We start from the raw sequence: 22,704 nt of genomic DNA, 5'->3' as shown, positions 1-22,704 counted from the left end.
AGGTTAGTTAAACTGAATGTATTAGTTAAAATGCATCAGTTACATGTGCACGTTAACTTTTTTTTGACTAAATGATGTTATATACATTTTTCCTCAGAGGCAATCTGCATGGTGACATAAGAGGAAAAGAAAGATAATATGGCTAGTAAAGAGAAGACTGAGATCCAGCGTGTATTTAATAGGGCAGAATTTAGCTGCCAAACCAGCCCTTTCCTGAGATAGCAGTACTCCTGAATACAGCCCATGTTGGGAGGGAGAAACAGGAAGCAGCATTTTTACATTCCTGAAAGCAAAAGTTTGAATACCACGGGAGGGAAATATAGATTAAGAATGATTTGCTTACCTAAGTCATTTTTTAAAAAGTAGACAGGCAGGCATGGTGTCTAATGGTTTCTCTGATTAGACTTATTCATGGTGGGGTAGGGATGGGAAAATGAAAATACAATTTTCCTCATTTATCATCTTTCCAGGAAGAACAAAGTGTGCTTAGTATATGTCCTCCTTAGCTATTGTGTACTTATCCTATGGTTTATCCAAACACCCAAGAGCTGAGGCAGGAGTAAATTATGTGCATTTGTGATTAAAGATGGGACATGATGGTCTAGGGCAAATTAATTTATCTCTCAGTGTCTGTCCCTATCAGTTCATGCAATGAGTACAATATCTTTATTTCATGAAGACATTCTGAGGATAAATTAAGTCTTGCAAAATGACTTGGGATCCTTGGATTGTAGGTGCTATTTAAGTTTAAAGTATTTCCTGTAAAAAAGAAACCCCATTTTATTACATGTCCTTTACTGTAAGCGTTAAAAGATTTTGTATCAGCTTCATTAACGCATTCTCCTATGTAACTGTTGCCTGGACTAATAGTATCCTGCTTTCCCCAGTAAAAACAAAGCAGTAATTATTTGTTTGTGAACAAGTTCCAATGGATGTTAAACATGAACATCTGTTCATAGTTTTGCTGTGGAGAAAATTAGTAAAGCATGGAGGGGGAGGTATGTGTGTAAAGATTCCATATATTAACCTATGTATTTGCTTAAATCTGTACATGTTCTTTAATTCTCTGGTGGGGGGTAGGGATAATTTATGTAATAGTAGTGGTACTGTGATAAGTATAAATGTATTTGTTTTGCAAGTTTATAGTCTTTAATGGTAAAACCAGCCAATTTTGCGATGGCAGATGCAATAAATTCTTTTTCTATCAACACAAGGAGATAATATATCAAACAGTCCTACAGCTTGAAGAGAATTACTCTGAAAATTGCTGAGTGAAGCAGAATTATTAACCTGGTCTTACTGTATTGACTTCAGTTAATTATTGCCAGGGATATTTAGAAAATTAACCATTTGAATTGCCTAAGATAAAAATATGTGGCAATTACAAGAACAGGGATATCAGTCTCCTGGCTTGTAGACTGTGCTTAATTCAGGATATGAACCTATATTCTTTGTACGCTCAGAGTTGCCACTGAAATCAATTAGAGTTTTGAACGTCACAAGAAAAGAAAGGCAAGATTCCTAGTATCTAAATGAAAACTGCAAAAATGCTTGGATAAAGGGATGCAGCTGTGTGGTTTTAGGAGCAAGTGAACTCATACATGATAGAATCTGGAACTAGAGGTAGGTACAGAGAAAGAAAGGTAGGTAAAGCAAGTAAATAAAAAGAAAGCTGATTTTTGGATACACTGCTGTAAAATCTAGATGCATTTCCAATGTCTGAGTCTTCCTTCTGTTAGTGGTTATTTTAATTGAGTTTTAAGGGTTTCTCTAGAACCTTTACAGTATAGTATTTGATGTTGCATGTCTTTGACAGAATGACGTGCTCATTGTTGAGTTCATTTATATGATTATCCTGGTTTGAAAGTACAGTGTTACCTTACAGCCATAATTAATGGATTAGCTTTGGCAATCAGCTACTTAAAACTTGCTTCCTACTATACTAAGGATGGTTTACAAGGTAGGGTTTGTGCTGTGCTTAGAATGTACTCATTCTCAGTAAATAACAGCATTTAAAATGATGAGACAACTATGGCTTCTGGGACTGGTGAACACTGATCAAACTAGCGCCAGGAGCAGCTTGCAGGATTGGGGGGTGCAGTACATTTTGGGGTACAATTCAGCAGCAATGAGTGTGCTGGTGGTTTGGGGGGGGGGTTGGCAGGATTAGAGAGCCTCTCCAGTCCCACCAACCCTCTCAATCCCCCAACCACTCCTATGGACCTGCTAGTTCCCCTGGTCCTGCAAAACCCTTCTCAACCCCACCAGCCCACCCTTCAGATCCCCTTTGCCCCTCTCATCTTCCCAACCCCCCCACATTAGCAACTGCATCCTGCCCATCCTACCCTGTACCCCGATTTGCCTTAGATTGGGGGCCATTTTTATCCTGATCCTAACCCTCCTGAACTTCTAGCTGTAATGTCTGTACAAAGCCTATATGTGGAAAATATATCTATCTATTTTAATGGCCTGCTATTCATGATGTAAAGTGATAATCATTCCAGGATGTGGTTTTAAAAGTGAAAATGAATTATTTGAGCTAAAAGCAAAGGGGAAATATAATTCCATACTGTGCCAGTCAGAGACGCTTTTCATTGCAACTCCAATCTAGCTGCCCAGCAATGCCACACTGGACAGTACACAAGCAAATGAAATGGCTGGCTGGGGTTGGGAGGGGCATCCAGAGATGACTGGACCTTTCAGCAGGATTAAAAATTTACCTGGACGGTTGGAGGAGCTCAATCCAAGGAGAATAAGACAGAAGGGGAGACAGAAAAAAAGAAATTCCTTTCCAGCAAATTCAAGATCATTAGAAGGTAAAGTGACTGTTGCAGCACTAGAAAAAATTGTAATTTGGAGAGATATGTTCTTCTCTTGATAAATAAAATTCCCTCCAGGATAAGAAAATATTGACCTATGTAGTTCTTAACTTGTACTATGTCTGATTCACAGGAGTTATAATAGTTGCAATAAGGCTACAGATTTATACTGTAACTGTCCTGGGTTTCCTTTGGGCTTTGGGAGGTTCTAGATGCTAATACTGACAAGTTTGCCAAGGAGTTATTTGAGTTTCCAGAATTATGAAATCTTTAATAATCTGTGTGTGGAAGGGCACTGTTGGTGCCTACCACTTTAAGAGCTGAGTTAAGCAACCAGCAGGTGCTTGATTGCAGCAGCCATTCTGAGACACTGGCTGCCTATATAAACAGAGCAGATTGCTGCTGGCAGGTCAGGCAGAAATATTGCCTGGCTGAACTGTTGTATGGAACATCTAGCAGGTAGGAGCAGGAAGGGGGCTCTTGGTTCCGGGCATGACCTAAAACTGCACCCTGCCAGGAGTGGCCTGGTGGGGCTCCTAGTGGTGCAGGATCCCCTAGGAAATATCAAGCTAGTTACCACCCTGGTGGAAGGTGGGTCGGGGTGCTTCAATAACCCCTAGCCCCCACAAAGCTGTGGGTATAAGTCAGGGTCAGGGATGCCTATGGCCATCTGAACCTCCATCAGGGAGGGAAACCCCATAGTCTCAGTGAGGGGGTAGAAGTGTAGAGCCCCAGTGAGGGGGGAACCTGAGGGCTGGGAGCCCCACGTGTGTGTGTATAAATTTGTGTAAAGTTGCCCCAGGAGGGGCCAGGGCAAGCTTGGCCCAGGTCAGGAAATTGGCTGGCCACTACCCCAGTGAAGGTCGCAGGAGAGGTCCAAAAGATGGTATATCTGCCACCCAAGGCGTGAGTTAGAGAAAGCCTATAGCCTACGGGACCCGGTCTGAGAGGGAGCAAGGTGGAACAAATTGTCAATGCATAAAAGAGACCCTGTGAGAGGCCCTAGTGAGAGGAGGGCAGTATGAATGCATGTGTGAAAGAGGCCTGAAAATGAGGGCTAAGTTTGGTCCGGCTGTAGGCTGGGAGCATTGTGTCACCTGGATGCCACCTGTGAGGCATGGGCTGCGGTGTAGGGGAGGTACGGAGCTGCAGATAGCATCCTCTGGCATCAGGGTAGGAAATGGGCAGCTGCCTGCCTAATTAGAACTTCATTATTGACTAACAAGGCAGGGCAGGTGAGTGAGGTAGGCCCCCTGTTACACTGTGCTGTAAGGTAAGATTCTCTACTACTAGACTTGGCTGTTATTAGCCAATTTTTTTCCCCTTCAGCATATTGCTTTTAATAACCTTGAAAAAACTGATTACCTCTCATTTCTACATCTCCCCACTATGCATTTATGAGTTGGATTATTAATGATACAGTTCATTGGCTGGTCCACTGCACTAGGGCAGTGAATGTCAAGATTTAATTCTGAATTTCTAAAACAAGATGTAAGCTTAGAAGAGCAAAACCAAGAAGCTCTTAATATTAGGACCTTTTATGATTTCTAAAACCTTTTGCAAAATATAGGTATGACACTATGATTGTTTTATTTCACAGGTTGTGGGTGGAAAACATAAACATTATGTAGATGTGACAAGAGGCATGTCTCTGCTCAAAACCCTCCTCCAGAAAATGCCAGCTCTGTTCCAAGGTGGGGGGTGGGGGCACTCATGCTGAACAAAGTTTATCAGCTCCATTAGGAAAGCACTACTGAGACTATGTGTATCGCCAGGTAACACTGTGAAAATATACAGTTAATAGAGCAATACAATAACATTTCAAAGTCCTTACAGCAACAAAGATAGCCTGCACACAGCTGTTTTAAATCTCATGCACTACCAAAAGAAAAAACCTGCTCATACCTAACCTATTAGTTAAAGGTAATCATCTCCAATCAGTTTTATAATTTATAATTATGATCGTGGCAGAAATGTGGTGCAGCAAATATTTGGACAGAGAGATAAACTTAAGTACAATGCAAAATAGCTTAACTTTAAGATGATTTTAATTCAGATAATTTCAGCAAATAAAGTTAAAATATACAGTTTGTATTCTTATAACAACTTAGGTAGCAGTATCAACTTCTGTTTTCCTGTGCAACACCCAGACATTTTTTAAAACTTCTTTCCATCCTAGGTCTTTGCACATTGTTTGGAGAGCTGAGTATGACATTAAGCTATGGGACTTCTATAGTGAAAGGAATAAAAAAAAGTCTATCACAATCCTTGCATTTTCCAGAGGAGGTTTGAATTTTGCTTTGTGCCCAGTTAAACAGGGCATTGATTTGTGCCCTATTAAACAAACTCATTTTGCTTAGTTTCCATTTAGCACCTTGCAATGTGTCCGATTTTTGGAAAAAAAATATTTGCACAATGATTTCTAGTATTTTCAGATGTGTTCTGATGCATGCACAGCAGGAAGTGCCACTAGGTTTCAAGCTACAAGATGATCCACAGATGCAATGCAGGATCTGGTGAAAGGCTTTAAACATCTTTGAAGGGATGATTTTAAAGGTTAGGGAACTGTGGATTTAGTCCACTGATTCTCAACCAGGGTGCCAGCCTGGTGTGCCTCGAGATCCTTTCAAGTGTGCCACATAATGTTAGTACTGTTTAGTGTGCAAGCATGATTCATTTGATAAACCCAGAGATTTCAAATAGGAACTTAAGGTGTTAAAAACGTTATGACCTGTTGTGGTCTTTCTGAGTTTTTTGCAACAGAAGAATTTTCCTATTATTTTCTGTAGTCAAAAAAAAAGAAATGAAAGCTAAGAGCTGGCATTTTCTAAGAGCTGCCTTGAGTCTACAACAGGATAACTTGAAGTCAAAGAAGTTGGGAACCATTAATCTAGTCCCTGTTTAAATATCCAGCTGCTGAGCCAGGAGATTCCTGAAGGGAAGGTGTCTGTTACTAATTTAGCTCTAATATCTGGATAATGTTGCTTATGGACAACTGATTTGGCACTAGCATTCTGGGCTCTTTTTTTCTTTCTTAGCTTCTTTTTCTCTTGCAGCTTGTTCCCATAATGGGGAAGAGAGACAAAACCATGTTTTCGCATTTGGAGTTGATACTTATTGTTCTCTTGGTGTTGATGACGGCAGTTACAGTGACCCTCCTAGTTCTCTACTTTGTCTCTGACAAGAGCACATCTGAAATAAACAATGGTAAATTGCTTAGTTATTCTGATACCTAGTTCACAAATGATAGGAGCTCTTAGTCCAGAAGGATTTTAGGACCAGGTAATGCTTCACAGACAAGGGCTGCAAATATGAATGTAAGTATTTGAATGGGGATTTGATAAGCTTTTGAATTAAAAAACAAAAGAATCCCCCCAAAACCCAACTTTCTTAAAAAGAGGTTGTAGGTGATCAATTATTCTTTGTGTCCAGGAGGGATAGGACAAGAAGAAACAGGCTTAAAAAGCAAAAAGTAAGCTTTAGATTAAATATGAGAAAGAACTTTCTAGTTATACAGGTGCACAAAAAGAAACAACTTGAGAGGCTGTGAAATTTTCATCTTTGGGCGTTTTAAAATATAGGTTAGACAGAGAATGATCATATCTAGAACTATTTAGTTTCCCATTTGCTTGTTGTAGAGGTAAGTTTCAAACTGAATAGTAGTCAGTGTGGTAGCCGCCGGCCCCCCCCCCCCCAGCTTTTAATTTTCATATTTAACTCAGTTTACCCAAAATTTCTCTGTTTTGGTATGCCGGGGTGGGGGGATAGTGTTGAGGGGCCTAGTCTCCCCCTCCCCCCCAGAGTCTTCCTGCCTTTCCTGCTGCTGGTGGGTGAGCTGCCAGTGGGCTCTGGGATGCAGGGAACCCTGATGCTTTCCTCCACAGGAGCAGCATGTCGCAGCTGACAAGGCACAGCTGCATATAAGCTACCAAGAGAAAAGTTTAGAAGTTAGGCATTATGAAGAAGCATTTTTAAAAATACAGTATTTCACCATGGCTCATGATTTGAACTGGTCTATATACACAAGTATGGAAAGCTATGCACAACATACAGTTAAAAAACAAACAAACTGGTTGCTGGAGGAACCCCTGTGGACTAGTGCTGCCTCTCTCAGGAACTCAACCTAAATATTTTTGTGGTAGTGGACTACACTGGTGTTATCCAAATATTGAAGGAGGTTCAGAGGCTGGCATATTGTTAACTCCCATCATCCTATTTGCAGTGCCATCATTTCTTGTTCAAACGGCAAGGTTCTGCAGTTCTACACACCCCATAGGATGTTCGGTCAAAATGACTATGAGATGTACCATCTTTAAACCTGATATCAAAATGAGCTTCCTGTAGTGTTTATAAAATATATGTATCTATTTGTTTGGAACTACTCATTTTGTACTTCAGTTATAAATATACCAGAAGACTTGCATGATAAATGAATTCCTTCTTGCTAAATTGTGTAAAGTAAAAACAAGTGTTTGATTTTTGTTATGTTCAATCATTTAGTGTCAACACCCACATCTAGCCCGGGTTACAACTTCACATCAACTCAACATCTTTCAACTGTTGCCTCTAAGAACTACTTAATTGGGGTTGGCCGGGCTGATTGCACCGGGCCTATTGCAGAAATCCCTTTGGTATGTATTCTTTTAAATCCCAGGGATTAGAAACACAGTTATCCAACAAGGCTACTTATTTGAATTTACAAATGGATCTCCTTATATTGTGGGGGAAAAGACTGCCTTAATTCCAGTGTATAACTCTTGCATACAATGACTATCTTAATTAACTGTTCATCAAAAGAATTGCCTCAGTTGATAATTTTTTTCATCTAGCAGCCGCAGCTGCATTTATGTTCCAAATCACCAAACATTAAATCATCAGTGTTCACTGGACAGAAAATAGTAAAGCCAAGGAGAGAATTTTCTTTTTCTTCTAAAAAGCAGTGCGCAAGCAGTCCAGCAAATTCCTAAAGTATGTGGGGGATAACTTTTTGATGCAGATGATGGAGAGGCCGACTAGAGAGGAGCACTTCTTAACTTGCTGCTCACAAACAGGGAGGAATTGGTTGAGAATGTGATGGTGGAAAGTGCCAGTAACTAGAGTTCCAGTGCCCATGGAATGATAGAATTCAAGATCATAAGGGGTGAAAGAAAGGAGAATAAGGACAGAAAAACAAACTTCAGAAAAGCAGAGTTTAACAAATCTAGGGAACTGGTGGGCAGGGTCCCATAGGAGGCAAGTCAAAGACAAAGAGAAGTCCAGGAATGTTGACTGTATTTTAAAGAGGCCTTCTTATCCTGATGTGACTGAAGAATAGACGTGCAACAAGAGACCAGTCTGAGTAGACAGCAATCTAATGAGATGAAACTCAAAAAGGAATCCTACAAGACCTGGAAACTTGGTCTTGGTACTAGGGAAAGAATATAAGAGTATTTCACAGGCATTGGGGGAGAAAATTAGGAAGGCCAATGCATAATCTGAGATATAGCTGGCAAGGGACATAAATGGCAATAAAAGCAATTCTACAAGTATGTCAAATGTAAGAGGAAACCATAGGTTTGTTAGGGAATGCAGAGGGCAATCTAGTTATGGATGATTTACAGAAGGCTTTTTACTTCAGTTTTCACTAATAAGGACAATTACCAGATGATGAATGCAGCTGGCAACAAAGATGGGGGAAGGAGAAAGACAGCCTTGAGCAGAACAGGGTATGTGTTATTTAGACAAGCTAGATGCTTTCAAGTTGGCAGGGCCAGATGGGAGGCACCCTAGGGTACTGCAAGAATTGGCAGAGGTAATTTTGGAGACATTGGCTATCCTCTTTGAGAACTTGTGTTGGTTTAGTGAGATCCCAGATCACTGAAAAAAGGCAAACATAGTGCCCAACTTTTTAAAAAAAAAGTGGGGGGTGAGAGGGAAGGAGGATCTGGAGAACTACAGACCAGTTAGCTTGACCTTGATACCTGGAAAGATCATGGAACAGGCCCTCAGAGAATCTACTATGAAGCACGTAGAGAAGAGCAGTGCCATGAGGAAGAGCCAGCATGAATTCACCAAGAGCAAGTCATGCCTAACCAACCTGATTTTCTTCTACAATAAGGTGACAGGCTAAGGTATTATTTATGGACCTTATGGTAATTTTGCTAGGAGAAATTTCTACAATTAAAAATATATCAATAATTAAGCCAGGCGAAATTGACTTAGCACTGTGTTTCTCTCTAGATGGGTTATGCCAGTCCTGACCAGCTGGCTGGTGGGATCCTGTCACGACTGTACAGTCGAGCTTTCATTGTGGCCGAGCCTGACAATTCCAAAAGAGTGGTGTTTGTTAGTGCTGACATAGGGATGGTATCCCAAAGACTTAGATTAGAGGTATGTAAATAAACTCTGTCTTTTGTTTAATTCACTCCATGATGTTTTTCAGTAATAATAATGGTAGCACTTACCTTAATGGCCTTGTGGCCATATTGCTGAACAGACACAAAAAGATGTGCACACAGCTGAAAATTCCTTGATGTCCAAGGGTGAGCTTCTATTATGCTTGCATTACTGGAAATCTTATCACAAAAGCATGCCTGACTTGAATCATCCATAATATTGGATTTTATGATATTAGTAATGTTCTTAGAAGATGTAAAAAGTTCTGAAAATGTCTTTAGAAATGTTTTTAAAGGAAAGATATGTTTAATTGCTTTCTGCTCTCATAAATTACAACACATGGCTTATAGCTGCTGTTTCAGCTATAACAGTGGGTTCTGATATCACAGCCTGGCTCCAGTCAAAAGCAAAAACATCCAGTATCATGCCCCCAGTATTCTGGTCAGGTCCTAGTGACACTGGGTGCTTTCTTGCCTCCAGTGTGTTCTTAGTAGCCAAAGTGCTACTGCTGGCTTGTAAATGGCAATTAAGTTGCTTTTTAAAAATCCTTATAACACTGAACTGCAGAGAATGGCAGAAAATAAGGAATTCCAGAAGGAAGGAGAATAAACGGTGGCAAATCCCAGAGTGATTTCTCATATACCTTCTGAAAATAAGCAATACTAGTTGAAATCCACAAAACATTTGCAATTAAACTTTTATTGCAAAAGTATTTCTTAAAATACAGGATTTTTAGTTATCCTTTGACTGAATACAGTAACAGTGGCGTTGCACAGCTCCTGAGCTGGAGGAGACCCTGGTGCTTCTCTCCCCTGGGTAGCACCCATCTACTGGCACTCTGCCTGGGTGGTTTCGGGGCATGCTGCTGCTGTGGAGGGAAGCACCAGGGTCCCCTGCAGGTCAGGACCCACTGGCAGCTCACCCCCCCAGCTGCAGGAGAGGCAGGCAGGCTCGAGGGCGGGGACTGGGTCCCTCACTATGATCCCCCCCCTTCAGCAGAGCCTGCCCACTCCACGGTGCTTCATTCTAGCTCTGACTTGCCTGCATAGCTGTTTGAAATGCCTCAGAATCTATAATAACATGCTTACTCTGATTGGTTGTTTCGGTAAGCAATGCAGTTGGCTGCCAGAATGACCAGAGTTCTCTGAACAGACAGAATAAGTTTATTATAAATCTGTATTATTACAGACTAGCAAATTGCTCATCAAGCATGATGGGGTGGGGGGGCAGGCAAGTGGGGGTGGACCGCTGCCACCCACCACCCTGCACTGCCGCCACCTCCTAGGAGCGGGGAGGAAACTTGTCCTGCCATCACCCTCTGCCAGTACCCCGTGCCACCTCCAACGCTGCTAGCCTCACCTCCCCACCCAGTCCTGCTCCTTGGAGGTGGTGGGGCACCACCATTATGGGGGGTGGGGATGAGGCCAGAAAGGAGCAGGGCTCGGGGAGGGGGTAGGGCAAGGCTAGCACCACTCTGTCCCCTCTGCCTTGCCATCATGGCAGCGCTTCACATTCTGCTTATTTCACTAACCAATCAGAGTGCTTCAAGAGCATTATGGATGAACAGACAGACAGACTAAGCCCTTTAGTATATAAGATTGGCTGTAAAAAAAAAAAAAAAAAAAAAAATCACAGCAGCTTTTATTTGCCAGATTTAACATCATGAAGGGGTTGTAGCTAAATAAAGGGATACTTTTCCTATTGTTCTATCATGGACATGTGGGTATTTCAGGGATGGGGAAGATTAACGGAGTTTTTTCCTGTTTGGGAAAACATATTTTGATACTACTATAAAAATAAATATAAATCCAGGATTACTGCTTCAGTGCAAGGACTAGCAAATCCTTTAGCTTCTCAGATGTTAGAAAATTAGTCTGCAATAACTGTCATCTTCTCCTAAGGTACTCAGTCAACTGAAGAGTAAATATGGGGATCTATACAGACAAGACAATGTTGTATTGAGTGGCACTCACACCCATTCAGGGCCTGCTGGGTACTTCCAATTCACGCTTTTTATGATAACTAGCAAGGGGTTTATCGAGCCATCCGTTAAAGCCATCGTCAATGGCATTGTCAAGGTAGGTGTTGAAAGTTAATTTTCTCAGTTAAAAGAGGAAGTAGTGAGTGAAGAAGGAAAAACTGTATTATTTTTTGCTTTTTACTCCATGCTCAGATCTCACACTGGGTTATTAGTTTTTAATGTTTTTTCATACCATCAGCTTGTTTCTTACAATATTTTATGTAGCTATTTATAGGCTATGTCAACTCACCACACAAAATGCTATAGCATTTCTTTAGAATGATGATTTAATATAAATTGAAAATACTAATTATTTTGACTACATAAGTTCTAATTGCTAAAAATTTATAGTACATAGTATTTTAATACAAGTGCAGCAGTTTTCAGATCATCTAGGTGTAAATATTCACTGTTCCATGTCTGGACTCCTTATGTTTGCTGTAAAAGGCTGTTTGCTTCTTTATATGCTGTTACTGCACTGGATTTCTTGCCGTTCTTATTTTCAGAGCATTGATATAGCACACCAGAATATGAGGAGAGGAAGGATTTTTATCAATAAAGGCTTAGTAGAAAACAGCCAGATCAACAGAAGTCCTTACTCTTATCTTCAGAACCCACCACTTGAAAGACGCAGGTAAAGAAGGGAGAAATTATAGATTTAATAACAAACATGAACAATTGCCATAAAATTATTTCAGGATCATAGTACTGAGGAACTACATTTCTTAGGTTCTCAGGCATAAAGGGCCCTAAGTCACGGCCTTGTACTAAGGGCTATTTTGGTTGTTTTATGGCAGCCATTTCACCAAGGTGATTAGTGCCTCATTTTCCTGCTGTGTCCTTGGACAGGTGTGCCATATGGCTGTGCATAGTTTTGGTCTGTGATTCGATTGGTTGAGATTCAGCCCAATTTGGTGGCCAAATCTCCAAATCTGAATTGAATCATAGGACCCTTTAATCTCTCTGAATTGATTTGGACAGTTTTTGGACATTTGGACATAGAGACAGCTTTAAATGTTTTTTCTACATATCTCTAGGTAGCAGAGGCACCCAACATGTTCAGCAGCAGACCTGGAAGTGGACCAGAAGCACTTCCGCTCCACTTCCTGATCCACCAGGGAGTGTGCTGGCGGCCCCCCATACCCCTCTAGCTCGGTGACTGGTGCCTCCTGGGTCTGGAGGGGCACCTGGGGTCCCTCTGAGGCCGATGGCCAGGCCAGGGGCCCCCCCAGCATACTTCCCAGCAGACCCGGAAGTGGAATGGGAGTACTTCTGGTCCACTTCTGGGTTTACTGCTGAGCACGCTTGAGGGCCCCCCTGTGGTGCTGTGGGACGCTGCATCTGCCCCAGCACCGCAGCGATCATAAGCCGTGCTTCTACCTCAAGGTATGTAGAAAAAACTTTTAAAGCTGTGCCTGTGCCTGAATCACTGATTTGCCGAATCAGCATCAAATCGTCAGATTCAGATTTGGCCGAATTGAATAAGGGACAGTGATCCGAATCAATGGATCAAATCGCTGTCCCTGATTCGGGCCAAATCAGAATCGAATAGGTCCCGTTTTGCACAGCCCTAGTGTGCCATATTATTTCTGATAGTGTTTGTCCAGGAAATGATCTACCCCAGCTGGCTTTTTGGAATGAAATGATACATTGCAAGGTATAGGTGGACTTTCTTCCCTTTGGAACATTCTTGTGTTTAAAAGAAACATATGAGTGCTGTTGCTGCCAAATGAGAGACACGAGCAGATTTCATGAACCTGATTCTCTATTATGCAGAAACTCTTTTATTTCTCTCCTTTATCATGAAATGATTTTAAATGAGGCAGAAATAACCCTCAGAGAATTACACACTCTGAAGGGGTCTGTCTTGGCTGGCCTCTAAATCAGACTGACTCATAGGCTGGAACTGAAACAAATGTGTCAAGGTTTAGGTACAGGGTCAGGGCATAAAACACTGCATCTGTTCTCTGCTTTCTTCAGGCTACAGGGTGCATAGATATGCAGGATATAAGCCTCTGCAACACAAACTTCTCAGAATATAGGTTGCATAGAGTAACCTGAAAGTCATCTTTGCAGATCCCCATTCCATTTGTGCCACAAGTACAAAGGGGTAGTATTCTCAGTTATTCCCTATTTCTCATTAAAAACCACAGTGATTGGTATAAATTAAAAATGCATCAGACTCTGTCAGGACTAAAAAGCTACCTCAGTAGCTGTTGTGTAAAACAATTTGTTGAAAATATTAGCAAAATGAGAGTTAGAGTTAGAGTTCCTCAGAACACATACAAGCGCTGTGTAAGATCAACCAGTGGATTTCTCACTGACTTTAGTAGCTATTCACTATGACTTTCCTTAAACACAGCAGTAAGAACCTGATAACGTGTCTTCATTTTCATTTTTGCCATATTACAGATTTAATGTCTCTTCTTATAAAGCGTGAGATTGGCTTCTCTATTTTCTCATCTAGGTATTCATCAAATACAGACAAAGAAATGGTGATGCTGAAGATGGTTGATGTGAGTGGACAGGAGCTAGGCTTTATTAGGTACTGAGTCCTACATTCCCCCCAAGCCCTTGTAGTTTCATCCCAAAAGATGCCTTTTATATTTCATTGTTTTTCATTTTTTAACCATTAATAACATTTACCCCCTTTTCCTGCATTAAAATGCAAACTTTAGGCCAAGGGAGTGAATCCAATATCAAGCTTTAAATTACCTTTATGTTCCTCCAGTCTTTCCTGTGGGCTTCAGCATCCCCCACCACAATCTCCACAGCATCATATACCTAGACCCTTCCTCTACCACACTTCTGCACTGTATATGACTGGTAAGGGAGTCTTTGGAAAGCATCCTGACCAATGTCTTCCATAGTACCTGCAGTAGGGGAATCTCCCCTAGCTGAGGGTCACACTGGCTCCTCTTTCCCCCCACGAAAGGGGTCTGAAATAAGTCATAAAAATCTCTCTTCTACTATCCTGTTTTATAAAATACTTTGGATTTCATGTAAAACATGTCATTTTCTTACTAGTGACCTGACCTTATGTGGTGAGTTGCCATGTCTAATGGCACATTTTTCTGTTTAGAGAGTTGAAGCTGAACTGCATTGCACAAAGGTCTGGCCTCCGGACCAGGCAAATAAATAAACTTGCAGTGATTTAGCCAACATTTGAACTTTGACATTGAACACAAGATACAAAAAATTGATTAGGGTTCAGCTCCACTATGGGGAACCTGAAACTTTATTGTACAGGGAGATTATTATACATTGGTTTATGCTCTATACTACATTTTTAAAGAGGGGTATATGGGAGTATGGTGGTGTTTCATACTCAGTATTCAGTGTGGAAGAAGTACAGCTGTTCTACAAGATCTTCTATAAATTCATGTCATGTCACAAGGAGCCATCACACAACTTTGTACATTAACCATCACAAGGACCTATTTATAAAAGATGTTAATTTTTAAGGTTTACATCTTAACTAATTGAGGCTGCTGCCAATTGATGACAGTTGCAAAAAAATTTGCCTAGAAACTCCTGCTTGATTATTCCCCTTGCTTTTTGTTTGGGGGTTAGCTTTTCCCCAGGTGGTTCTTGCTATAAAGGGTGTTTTTGTTGTTGCTGTTGGAGCAAAATTGCTTTGGCCACATAGCAATAGGTAGTTTGAAGAGAACACATTTTCCCTTTTATTAACCACCTTTCTTTTGTGGGAATAGTCCTAAATCTTGGCATGTAAGCAGGTTTTAAAGATGAGCATATGCTTTAAATTTAAGGGGGAAAAGACTGAAACTGCAGGAATAAACATGCACAGTCTCTAATATGCAGTGAATATGTGTACATTAGTAGCTAAAGGCACAAAGTAATACAAGAGGCCAACCTGATTTTAAGCACGGGTGAGCTAATTTGTTCTGGTGAATTTGGGGGCAAGCTATGAATGAAGCTAAAATACTTTAAGCTCCAACAGGAAAATGATGGAAGTAGTTGCATGTAAATAGTGCAATATGCAAGTTACCTATTCAGTTAAGTCTGAGCCAAAGTCCATTGAAGACAGTAGAATGGCTCTCACTGACTCCAGTGAGCTTTGGATTAGGCATTTAGCTTGTCATTGTATCAGGCAATAGCTAATAACATCTGCTATAGAAATGAGAGAAACAGAGAAAAAGAGACAAACTGACTCGTTTCAGGTGAGAATGTTCAAGTTGAAGCAACAAACCTAAGTTTGCCTGGTCATTAGGGTATTATATGATAAAGTTATTACTGGTGGAGCATAGATTAGTTTAGTTATCAGTGTCTCAAAGTCCACACCCTCAGGTGCAGTTCAGGGTCCTGGTGAGATAATTTCCTGATCCTGAGGCTCTATGACCCTCCTCTCTTCTTCAGCAGCAGACTCAGCATTCTTCTTACTTAGGGCCAGCCACAACAGTTCTCATAGTCCCATGAATTTGGGTAATCTTTGTCAGCAGGGAGATAATAGAGTTCTCCAAATGGTTTTGAGCATGACTCAGCTGGCAGTAGCTAAGGGAAATTTGGACCAGATGTTTGTATTCAGGTAGAGGAGGACAGAGAAGTGAGAGATGGGGAGAACTCTGCATTTATTTATCTAGCTCTAGATTACTATCACTGTCTCTCCCTCTCCTGTTTCCCACCCCAAGAAGAAAGGCATTAATAAATCAGCTATAATATACGTTGAATGAATTCGTTGAAATGCGTTAATATTTGATTTCTGGTTATTTATTAGCTGGTTTGCTGTTCACCCAGTCAGCATGAACAACACAAATCATCTTGTAAATGGTGACAACATGGGGTACGCATCTTACCTGTTCGAACAAGAGAAGAACAAAGGACTGCTTCCTGGAGAGGTTGGAATGTTTTATGGCTACCCCAAGGCCTAGGAGAGAATATAAAATTTAAGAGTCAACAAAATATCTTCTATGGATTGAAGCAGCCTCATTCAAACAGTGATCCCAGGCAGCAGAATAAATGCAGCAGTTACACAGTACAGATTCATCAGTCACGTTATCATTTATTCCTTCTAGTTATAGGGAAGAAAAATTACAAGGCAACTGTTTTTTCTAATAATAGAAAGGAGACCCTACAAGGCAGCGGCTGTATATTTGCTTCCCAAATTTGTAATTAGCAGCACTTCAACATAGAATAGCTTTTAATATGATTAGATTCAAAATTTGTTCTAACTTTAAACATATTCAGTTTTCCAAAGTATATTTGTTCCAATGGAAACTACACACAGGCATAAAACTAAGCATATGGATAAATATTTGTAGGGTTTTATACTCATTTTCCCTCCAGATCTATTCCTGATTTGTGTACATTCTTGGGAATGTCCAGTGTTTGGATTTCAAAACCTGAAGGTCCATGTTATTCTTTTTAAAAAAACCCAAAAAAGTATTTCCATTGACATTTAAATGTGAAGTGTAAGTGGTCACAAATCTGTCAAACTATTTTGTCCAAATAGATAAACAAAATCAAAACTGACAAAAGTGCATCTTCTATTTAAAATGATTTTTTTTTTTACCTGGCAGAATTTTTTTAACGCTTCTAATGTTACCCTACCCGAACTGTTAAATGGAGTCCAAATTTTAAACTCAAGATGGGTTGGAAATTAAATAATGAAGTTTATTAGTGTGTCCAAAGAAGCACTTTTAATGCTCAATTTATAAAAGCTTTTATAAAAAAAAAAAACCCTCAGTCCTGCAACCAATGAGTCATCTTGTTAACTTCAGTGGGAATACACATATGCATGGATGTTAAAAATGTTGCAAGTTCTTGAGGACTCAGACCCAACACCAATTCAGACCCACATACCTTAGTTTAGATTTAGAGCTACTTAGACTGCTGAGCACGTCTGAAGTCATGGCTAAATAGTTGACAGTATAGGAGTGGTGAGCGGTATGCCCTCTGAAAGGAAAGATAAGAGCATGGTGTATGAGAAAAGAACACACTATATAGGTGCATTGATCCATCCTTGATTCACACATTTTACTTGCTACTTTAATGCTAATTTAAGCAATCATGTGCAGTGTTCACTGGCTCCCATAAATTGCATGAACTTAGAGTGCTCTTAGTTACTCAGCAGCCAATAGAAACTGAAGTGAAAAATAGGCGAAGTGGGAAAGTCATGCAAAAGGAGAAGTAATGTTTGCTAGTATTTAATATCTATGATTGGGTATTTGAAACAGGGAATAAGAGAGGGTAAAAAGAGAGAAAATAGGAGCACTAGCTGGAACATTTAGTATGAGTCAGGGAATATCATTGAAACAATAGTCTGCTACTTAAATTTCAGGACAAAATTTCTTTATTAGAACATAGAAAAAAGGAGTGGGGTTTGACTACAACTGAAAGTCAAGAAACCTGGTTTTTATTCCTGCAACTGCCACAAGGCCATGTCTAGACAGTAAACTTACTCTTCATGGCAGTGTTCAGGAGTGTGCCATGCAGCTTCTCGTAGGTTTCTTTTCAAGTGGAAGCAGTGTAGTCACATCTATTCAGGTGGATAGGGGCAAGCTAATTGGAACGGTCACTCAGCACCGCTAGTTAGCATGCTACAAAAGCAGGCTATGCTGCTTTCAGTCTAGGAGACATCAGAGTGTGTTTGAAGGTCCCACTGCCAGAGGTGGTTAGTTTGCCCATAGATGTAACTTAATTTACTGCATGATGCTGGGTCAGATCCTTAACTTCCTTATAAAAAAAGGAATAACAGTTCTCACCTACAGCTAAATTGTTGTGAGATGTGAAAGATTAAAAAGGTTCTGAGATCCTCAGGCCAAGGATTACTATGTACATCCAAAGCATTGATGTTAAAGTTTAGTTAAAATGTTATAATTAAAGAATCCCTATAGCAAAAACCTCTGACTACATTTTCAAGAGTGACTAGTTACATTATTGAGCATTAACAGTTTTGGAGAAGCTTGATTTGAAAGCTGGTGCCCAGTCTATTCTGACCATCCCTTTCATGTGGCACCTCAAAACCTGGCAACCATTGTCATTAGTCACTTCAGAGAATTTCTCTGTTCTGTTGCTACCAGTTGTATGCCCGTAGTCCTGTGGGACGTATCAACAGCAGGATATTACATACAAAATCTAGAACTCTTGGTTCCAAAATGATACCTTCTTTTAGACCAACTGAGAAATTGCAAACAAATATATTTTTATTACATGGGTATTTATTTCACATCCTTCTGTTACATCAACAGTTTTTTATTAAAATATCTGATGTGTCATATCTATACATTGATGCCAATCACTGCAAAAGGCTGAGAGACAATCACCTGTGTTTGCATTTTCATCAGGGTTCCTTTGTAGCAGCCTTTGCATCATCTAACCTGGGAGATGTGTCACCTAATACCAAGGGCCCACACTGCATAAACACAGGAGAGTCATGTGATAACCCCCAAAGTTACTGCCCTATAGGTGGGGTAAGTATATGTTATTTTATCTAAATATATTTTCTTAAAGGTGATGTATAACTAAAGACTTGAAAATACAGGCCCAGATCTTAGTTTCCCCTGAAGAAATTAGATGCAAGGAAACACTTTGTCCTGGACTTGTTACTCATACCTAGAGTCCATGGGTTAAGAAGTCTTGTTAGGGCAGCCACTTCCTCCCTGCCATGGAGTCCGGTCCTAGGGGTGGCCGTGATCTCCTCTAGCGCCCCTACCATGCCAAGTTTACTTTAAGCACCCTCAAATCTCACCTGCCACGTCTTGATCTTAAGTATTAAAGGGAGGCTGCCTTTCGTCTTCTTGGACATGGTTTTCTCCTGCTGTCACGTGTTTTGTTCTTATAATGGGGTTTCCATGCAGCGCAGCCTTATGGGCCAAGCGTGGCTCCAGCCACCCATGTACCACGCCCCAAGCCTCACTGATGTACTGGATGTTGTTGGGGCTTTTCTCGCTGCCCCCATGGCTCTGGGGCTTGTCTTTCTCAGGTGGGCCGAGGTGGCTGTAGCCGTGCCTGGCCCCAATTCTCCTCTTTGGGGTCTCGAGCCCCCTTGCAAGGCTCAGGCAGCCTCGGCCCTACCTGGCCTCCAACTTTCCACTCCCCTTCTCTGGGGGCCGGGGTCAGTGCAACCTGCAACCCAAATGCTGCACCCTCTCTGGCACCAGGGTCCTCACACTACCGTGGGTCCCCAATGAGGCCCCCTCCAACCCCTAATAGCCTCGCCCAAACCACCGGTTGTAAACAGCAAACAGAAACTCAAGCCTCTTGGTTACAACATAAATTCAAGCCGTCTGGCTATATTAGTCCCGCCACATCAGGGGTGCTCTGTCCTTCCCCCAGTCTCACAGCTATACCTGCGGTCTAGCCTCTCCTCTTTGGTCAGTCTGGCAGAGTTCCTTCCTCTACGACTGCTAGCAGGGAACTGCCTGCCTGGCCTCAGCCTGGGAATTACACACCTCCCCTCTTTATAGGGGTGCTCTGCGACACTCCTGTAGCATGTTTTTCCACTGAGAGAGAGACTACATATTGTGTCAAAGGCATTGGATGGTAAATGGATGTAAACTGAAACGTTTAATAAGTAATTGCATGGTCTGTACAAACTCCACAGAAAACTTTAGCCCAGCATAAAATGAATTCAATATCACCTCATAGCTAATGATGCAAAAAAAATTGTACTGAATTCAAAATCTTCCATTTTGGAACTTAGTGCACTTGCTGAGAATTTCCATGACATTTAGCACTAGCACGCTACAGAAAATATGCGCCTTACCACAGCGCATCAGTGGTAAGGTTTTTGCTGCCTGGATTATAGATTGTTTATTGAAAGTAAATATTTCTTCATAATAATAATGAAGCTGATTTGTATTTTAATTTGCTCCAAAATAAGCACCTCATACTGCTACTAGGATGTCTTATGTATTAAAGTTTTTAATTTGCACTTAATTATTTGTACTTAATTTTTGTTCTTAACAGGCCAAAATGTGCATGGCTGTGGGTCCCGGCACTGATATGTTCGACAGTACAAAAATTATAGGGCAAAATATCTATTTGAAAGCAAAGGTGAGTTAGGTTAGACCTTTTTTTTCAATTTGTATTCAAATGCGATAATTGCAAAATCAAAATTTCTTTAGTGAGTTACTGAAAATCATCTTTGTTAGACATTCTCAAAATATTCAAGTCAAGATAGTATACCTATACCAAGTCAAGATAGTATACAAATCCACCTTTATGTAGTTAGGAAAGGATAGATACAACTTTTGAGTTGCCTTTCATTTAGTAGCCTAATATTAGGCCCCAAAGTTTGAAAATTTTGGCTTTTGATTTTATAAATGTCTGTAAAATGTGGAGGACACCCACACCACAGAAAAGCTGTGACAATTACGTGGTTATTTTGTAAAAGCCTTTCTAACTTCTAAAACCCACTGGAGTATAGGAGCAGTCCTTCACTGGCTCAGTATTTTGCCAAAGGCAGCAAAGGAGCAAATGCAATACTATTTATATCAGCAATTCAGGGGCAGCAGCTTGTAGGAACTGGAGCAGATCCAATAAATTAGCAACAAGAGCAGGCTTGATTATAGCAGTTTTCTTTTTAATTGCTATTTTTAATGTTTACAAAAAAAGTGCTCTAAAATGACAGTGATTTATAGGTCAGAAGATACTGTTCTAGTCCAGTGGGACCTGCATGAGATTCATTTAGAGAGAAATAATCTTCAACGTGTTAATATTATGGGTGGTATTCCTGTTCCGTTTCTGTATACCCATGACATAGCAAATTGTACTTTGTACAATATTACCAAATCTGTGTAACTTCTAATACTTCATACATAGTATTTCTATATATGTACTTCAGAAAATTACTAGTTGCTGCAAGATTAAAAAGTGCATCAAAAAGAAGAAAATACCATATTTACCCAAATCCAAGATGACCCCCCACACTCCATAACTAGATTCTAAACCTATAACATTATAAATTTGTTATAATTTTCCATGTCTAGAATCTAATCATTGGATGGCTGTCTTAACTTTGTCATCCTCTCTTTCCCCCCGCTGCAGCAGGAAAGCAGCTGCAGGGGGAAAGCAGAGGAAGGAAGAGTCAGGGGGGAAAGTAGGAGTTGGGACACTTGGGGGAGATCCTGGGGAAAGCAAGGGTGGGGTAACAGGTGGCAGGGAGGTGACGCTTGCCCCCTAGTGCCTGCCCCCACCCACTCACCCCTCCCCATTGCCTGCCCCCATCACTTGCTTCCTACCTACCCCTGCCTGCCTTCTCCCCCTTATACTGTTTTCTGCGCTGATCTGGACACAATGCGGGGGAGCCCAGAGCTGAGTGGGAGGGCTACAAGGTCGTCCTTTCCTGCCTGGCTCCCCATCCCCATCTCTGCTCAGGCTGTGAGCAGGCTGGAAGGAGGATTTTGTCCACTGCCACAGCTGTTCCCCTCAGCATGGGGCAGGCCCAGTTTGGAGCTCTTCTGTGCCTGTAACATTTGAGTGACGACCACTCTGCCTGGGAGCTCTTGGGGAGCCCCTGTGCGGGGAGCCTGGCTGGCTGGAGACCTCAGCAACAGCACTTTGATTTCCCCTTCCCTGTCCAGCTCTGTGCCCAGCTGGGCTCCCTGCACAGCTGCTTCTCCCAGTTTCCGATTCCCAGCTGGCATGGTTCAATATTCAATTCTAAGACAAGATTTTTTTCCCCCCGTGATGAATGGGGAAAAAACCTTGTCTTGAAACTGAGTAAATACGGTGCTATCTTTTGGTTGTGAACAGCTAATGAACAAATTAGAATTATATATCTAGTGAAGAGGCTATCCATTTGGGCAAGGTATTTGCAAGCAAGTACAAGGAAGACAGTGATCCAGAGTGGTGTTAAAAGGACAGAAACAAAGGTGCCTTGACTACAGCCTGATAGAGACATCTGTTTTTCCTTAACTTGAGACTTTCTTTTTGCTATTAGCTTTAGAAACTAGTTTCACAAGATTTTAGATTCATAAACAATTAATTCAGTGTCCAACATCTTTCATTGTGTATAATTTTTCACTAAACCCTATATGAAGTTCTAGGCTTGATTTGTTTTTGAACACCAAAGCTGATGACTATTTTGGAGTTTAGAAGTTACTGAAAATGTAGGACATTCTTATGTTATACTGCCCATCAGTTTAGTGCTAGCTTGTGGTCACACCTTTTACTTCAGCAGCACATCTGTGTGGAGTGCCTGGGTTAATGCAGAAAAGGAGCTGGGTTATGTGGCTCCTGCCCTGGCATGGCATAACTCTGAGCTGCCACTTAAAGATATTAATGTGCAGACAATCCCCAGGTTCAGAGCTTTAGGAGCTGCCTAAAATTAACATGTAAGTAGGCCTTTAGTCTGCTGCTGATCTCCAGAAAAGCAGCTGGACACGTGGTGCTCATTGGTTCTGTTCCTTGTTCCAGATGCTAAATGGTATTAAAGCTATATAGTTTCATAGTTTCATAGTTTCTAGGGTCGGAAGGGACTTGAGCAGATCATCTAGTCCGACCCCCTGCCATGGCAGGAAAGAGTAC

The 22,704-nt window shown here is 41.1% G+C and overlaps 1 protein-coding gene across 3 annotated transcripts in view; it reads left to right on the top strand.

Annotated features, from left to right (window-relative positions):
* Positions 1-1,386: 1,386 nt before the first annotated feature.
* Positions 1,387-22,704, top strand: part of LOC109312528 (putative neutral ceramidase C) — a 53,982-nt gene continuing 32,664 nt past the window's right edge. Inside the window, exons 1-11 of one of the 3 annotated variants that reach the window (XM_019538600.1) lie at positions 1,387-1,623; positions 2,707-2,816; positions 5,876-6,026; positions 7,320-7,450; positions 9,039-9,188; positions 11,096-11,272; positions 11,721-11,848; positions 13,682-13,759; positions 15,950-16,070; positions 18,519-18,644; positions 20,143-20,229. In XM_019538600.1, coding sequence (XP_019394145.1) covers positions 5,888-6,026; positions 7,320-7,450; positions 9,039-9,188; positions 11,096-11,272; positions 11,721-11,848; positions 13,682-13,759; positions 15,950-16,070; positions 18,519-18,644; positions 20,143-20,229 — 1,137 coding nt within the window. In that variant the 5' untranslated portion in view covers positions 1,387-1,623; positions 2,707-2,816; positions 5,876-5,887. Of the gene's footprint in view, positions 1,624-2,706; positions 2,817-3,184; positions 3,279-5,875; positions 6,027-7,319; positions 7,451-9,038; positions 9,189-11,095; positions 11,273-11,720; positions 11,849-13,681; positions 13,760-15,949; positions 16,071-18,518; positions 18,645-20,142; positions 20,230-22,704 lie in introns of those variants that run through there. The other 2 variants (XM_019538599.1, XM_019538601.1) reach the window with 2 other exon arrangements.

Source organism: Crocodylus porosus, unplaced genomic scaffold, assembly GCF_001723895.1.
Source record: "Crocodylus porosus isolate Cpor-Errol unplaced genomic scaffold, CroPor_comp1, whole genome shotgun sequence".
Lineage (NCBI taxonomy): Eukaryota > Metazoa > Chordata > Crocodylia > Crocodylidae > Crocodylus > Crocodylus porosus.
Note: the sequence above shows the minus strand (reverse complement) of the source record. Positions and strands in the feature narration are given on the sequence as shown.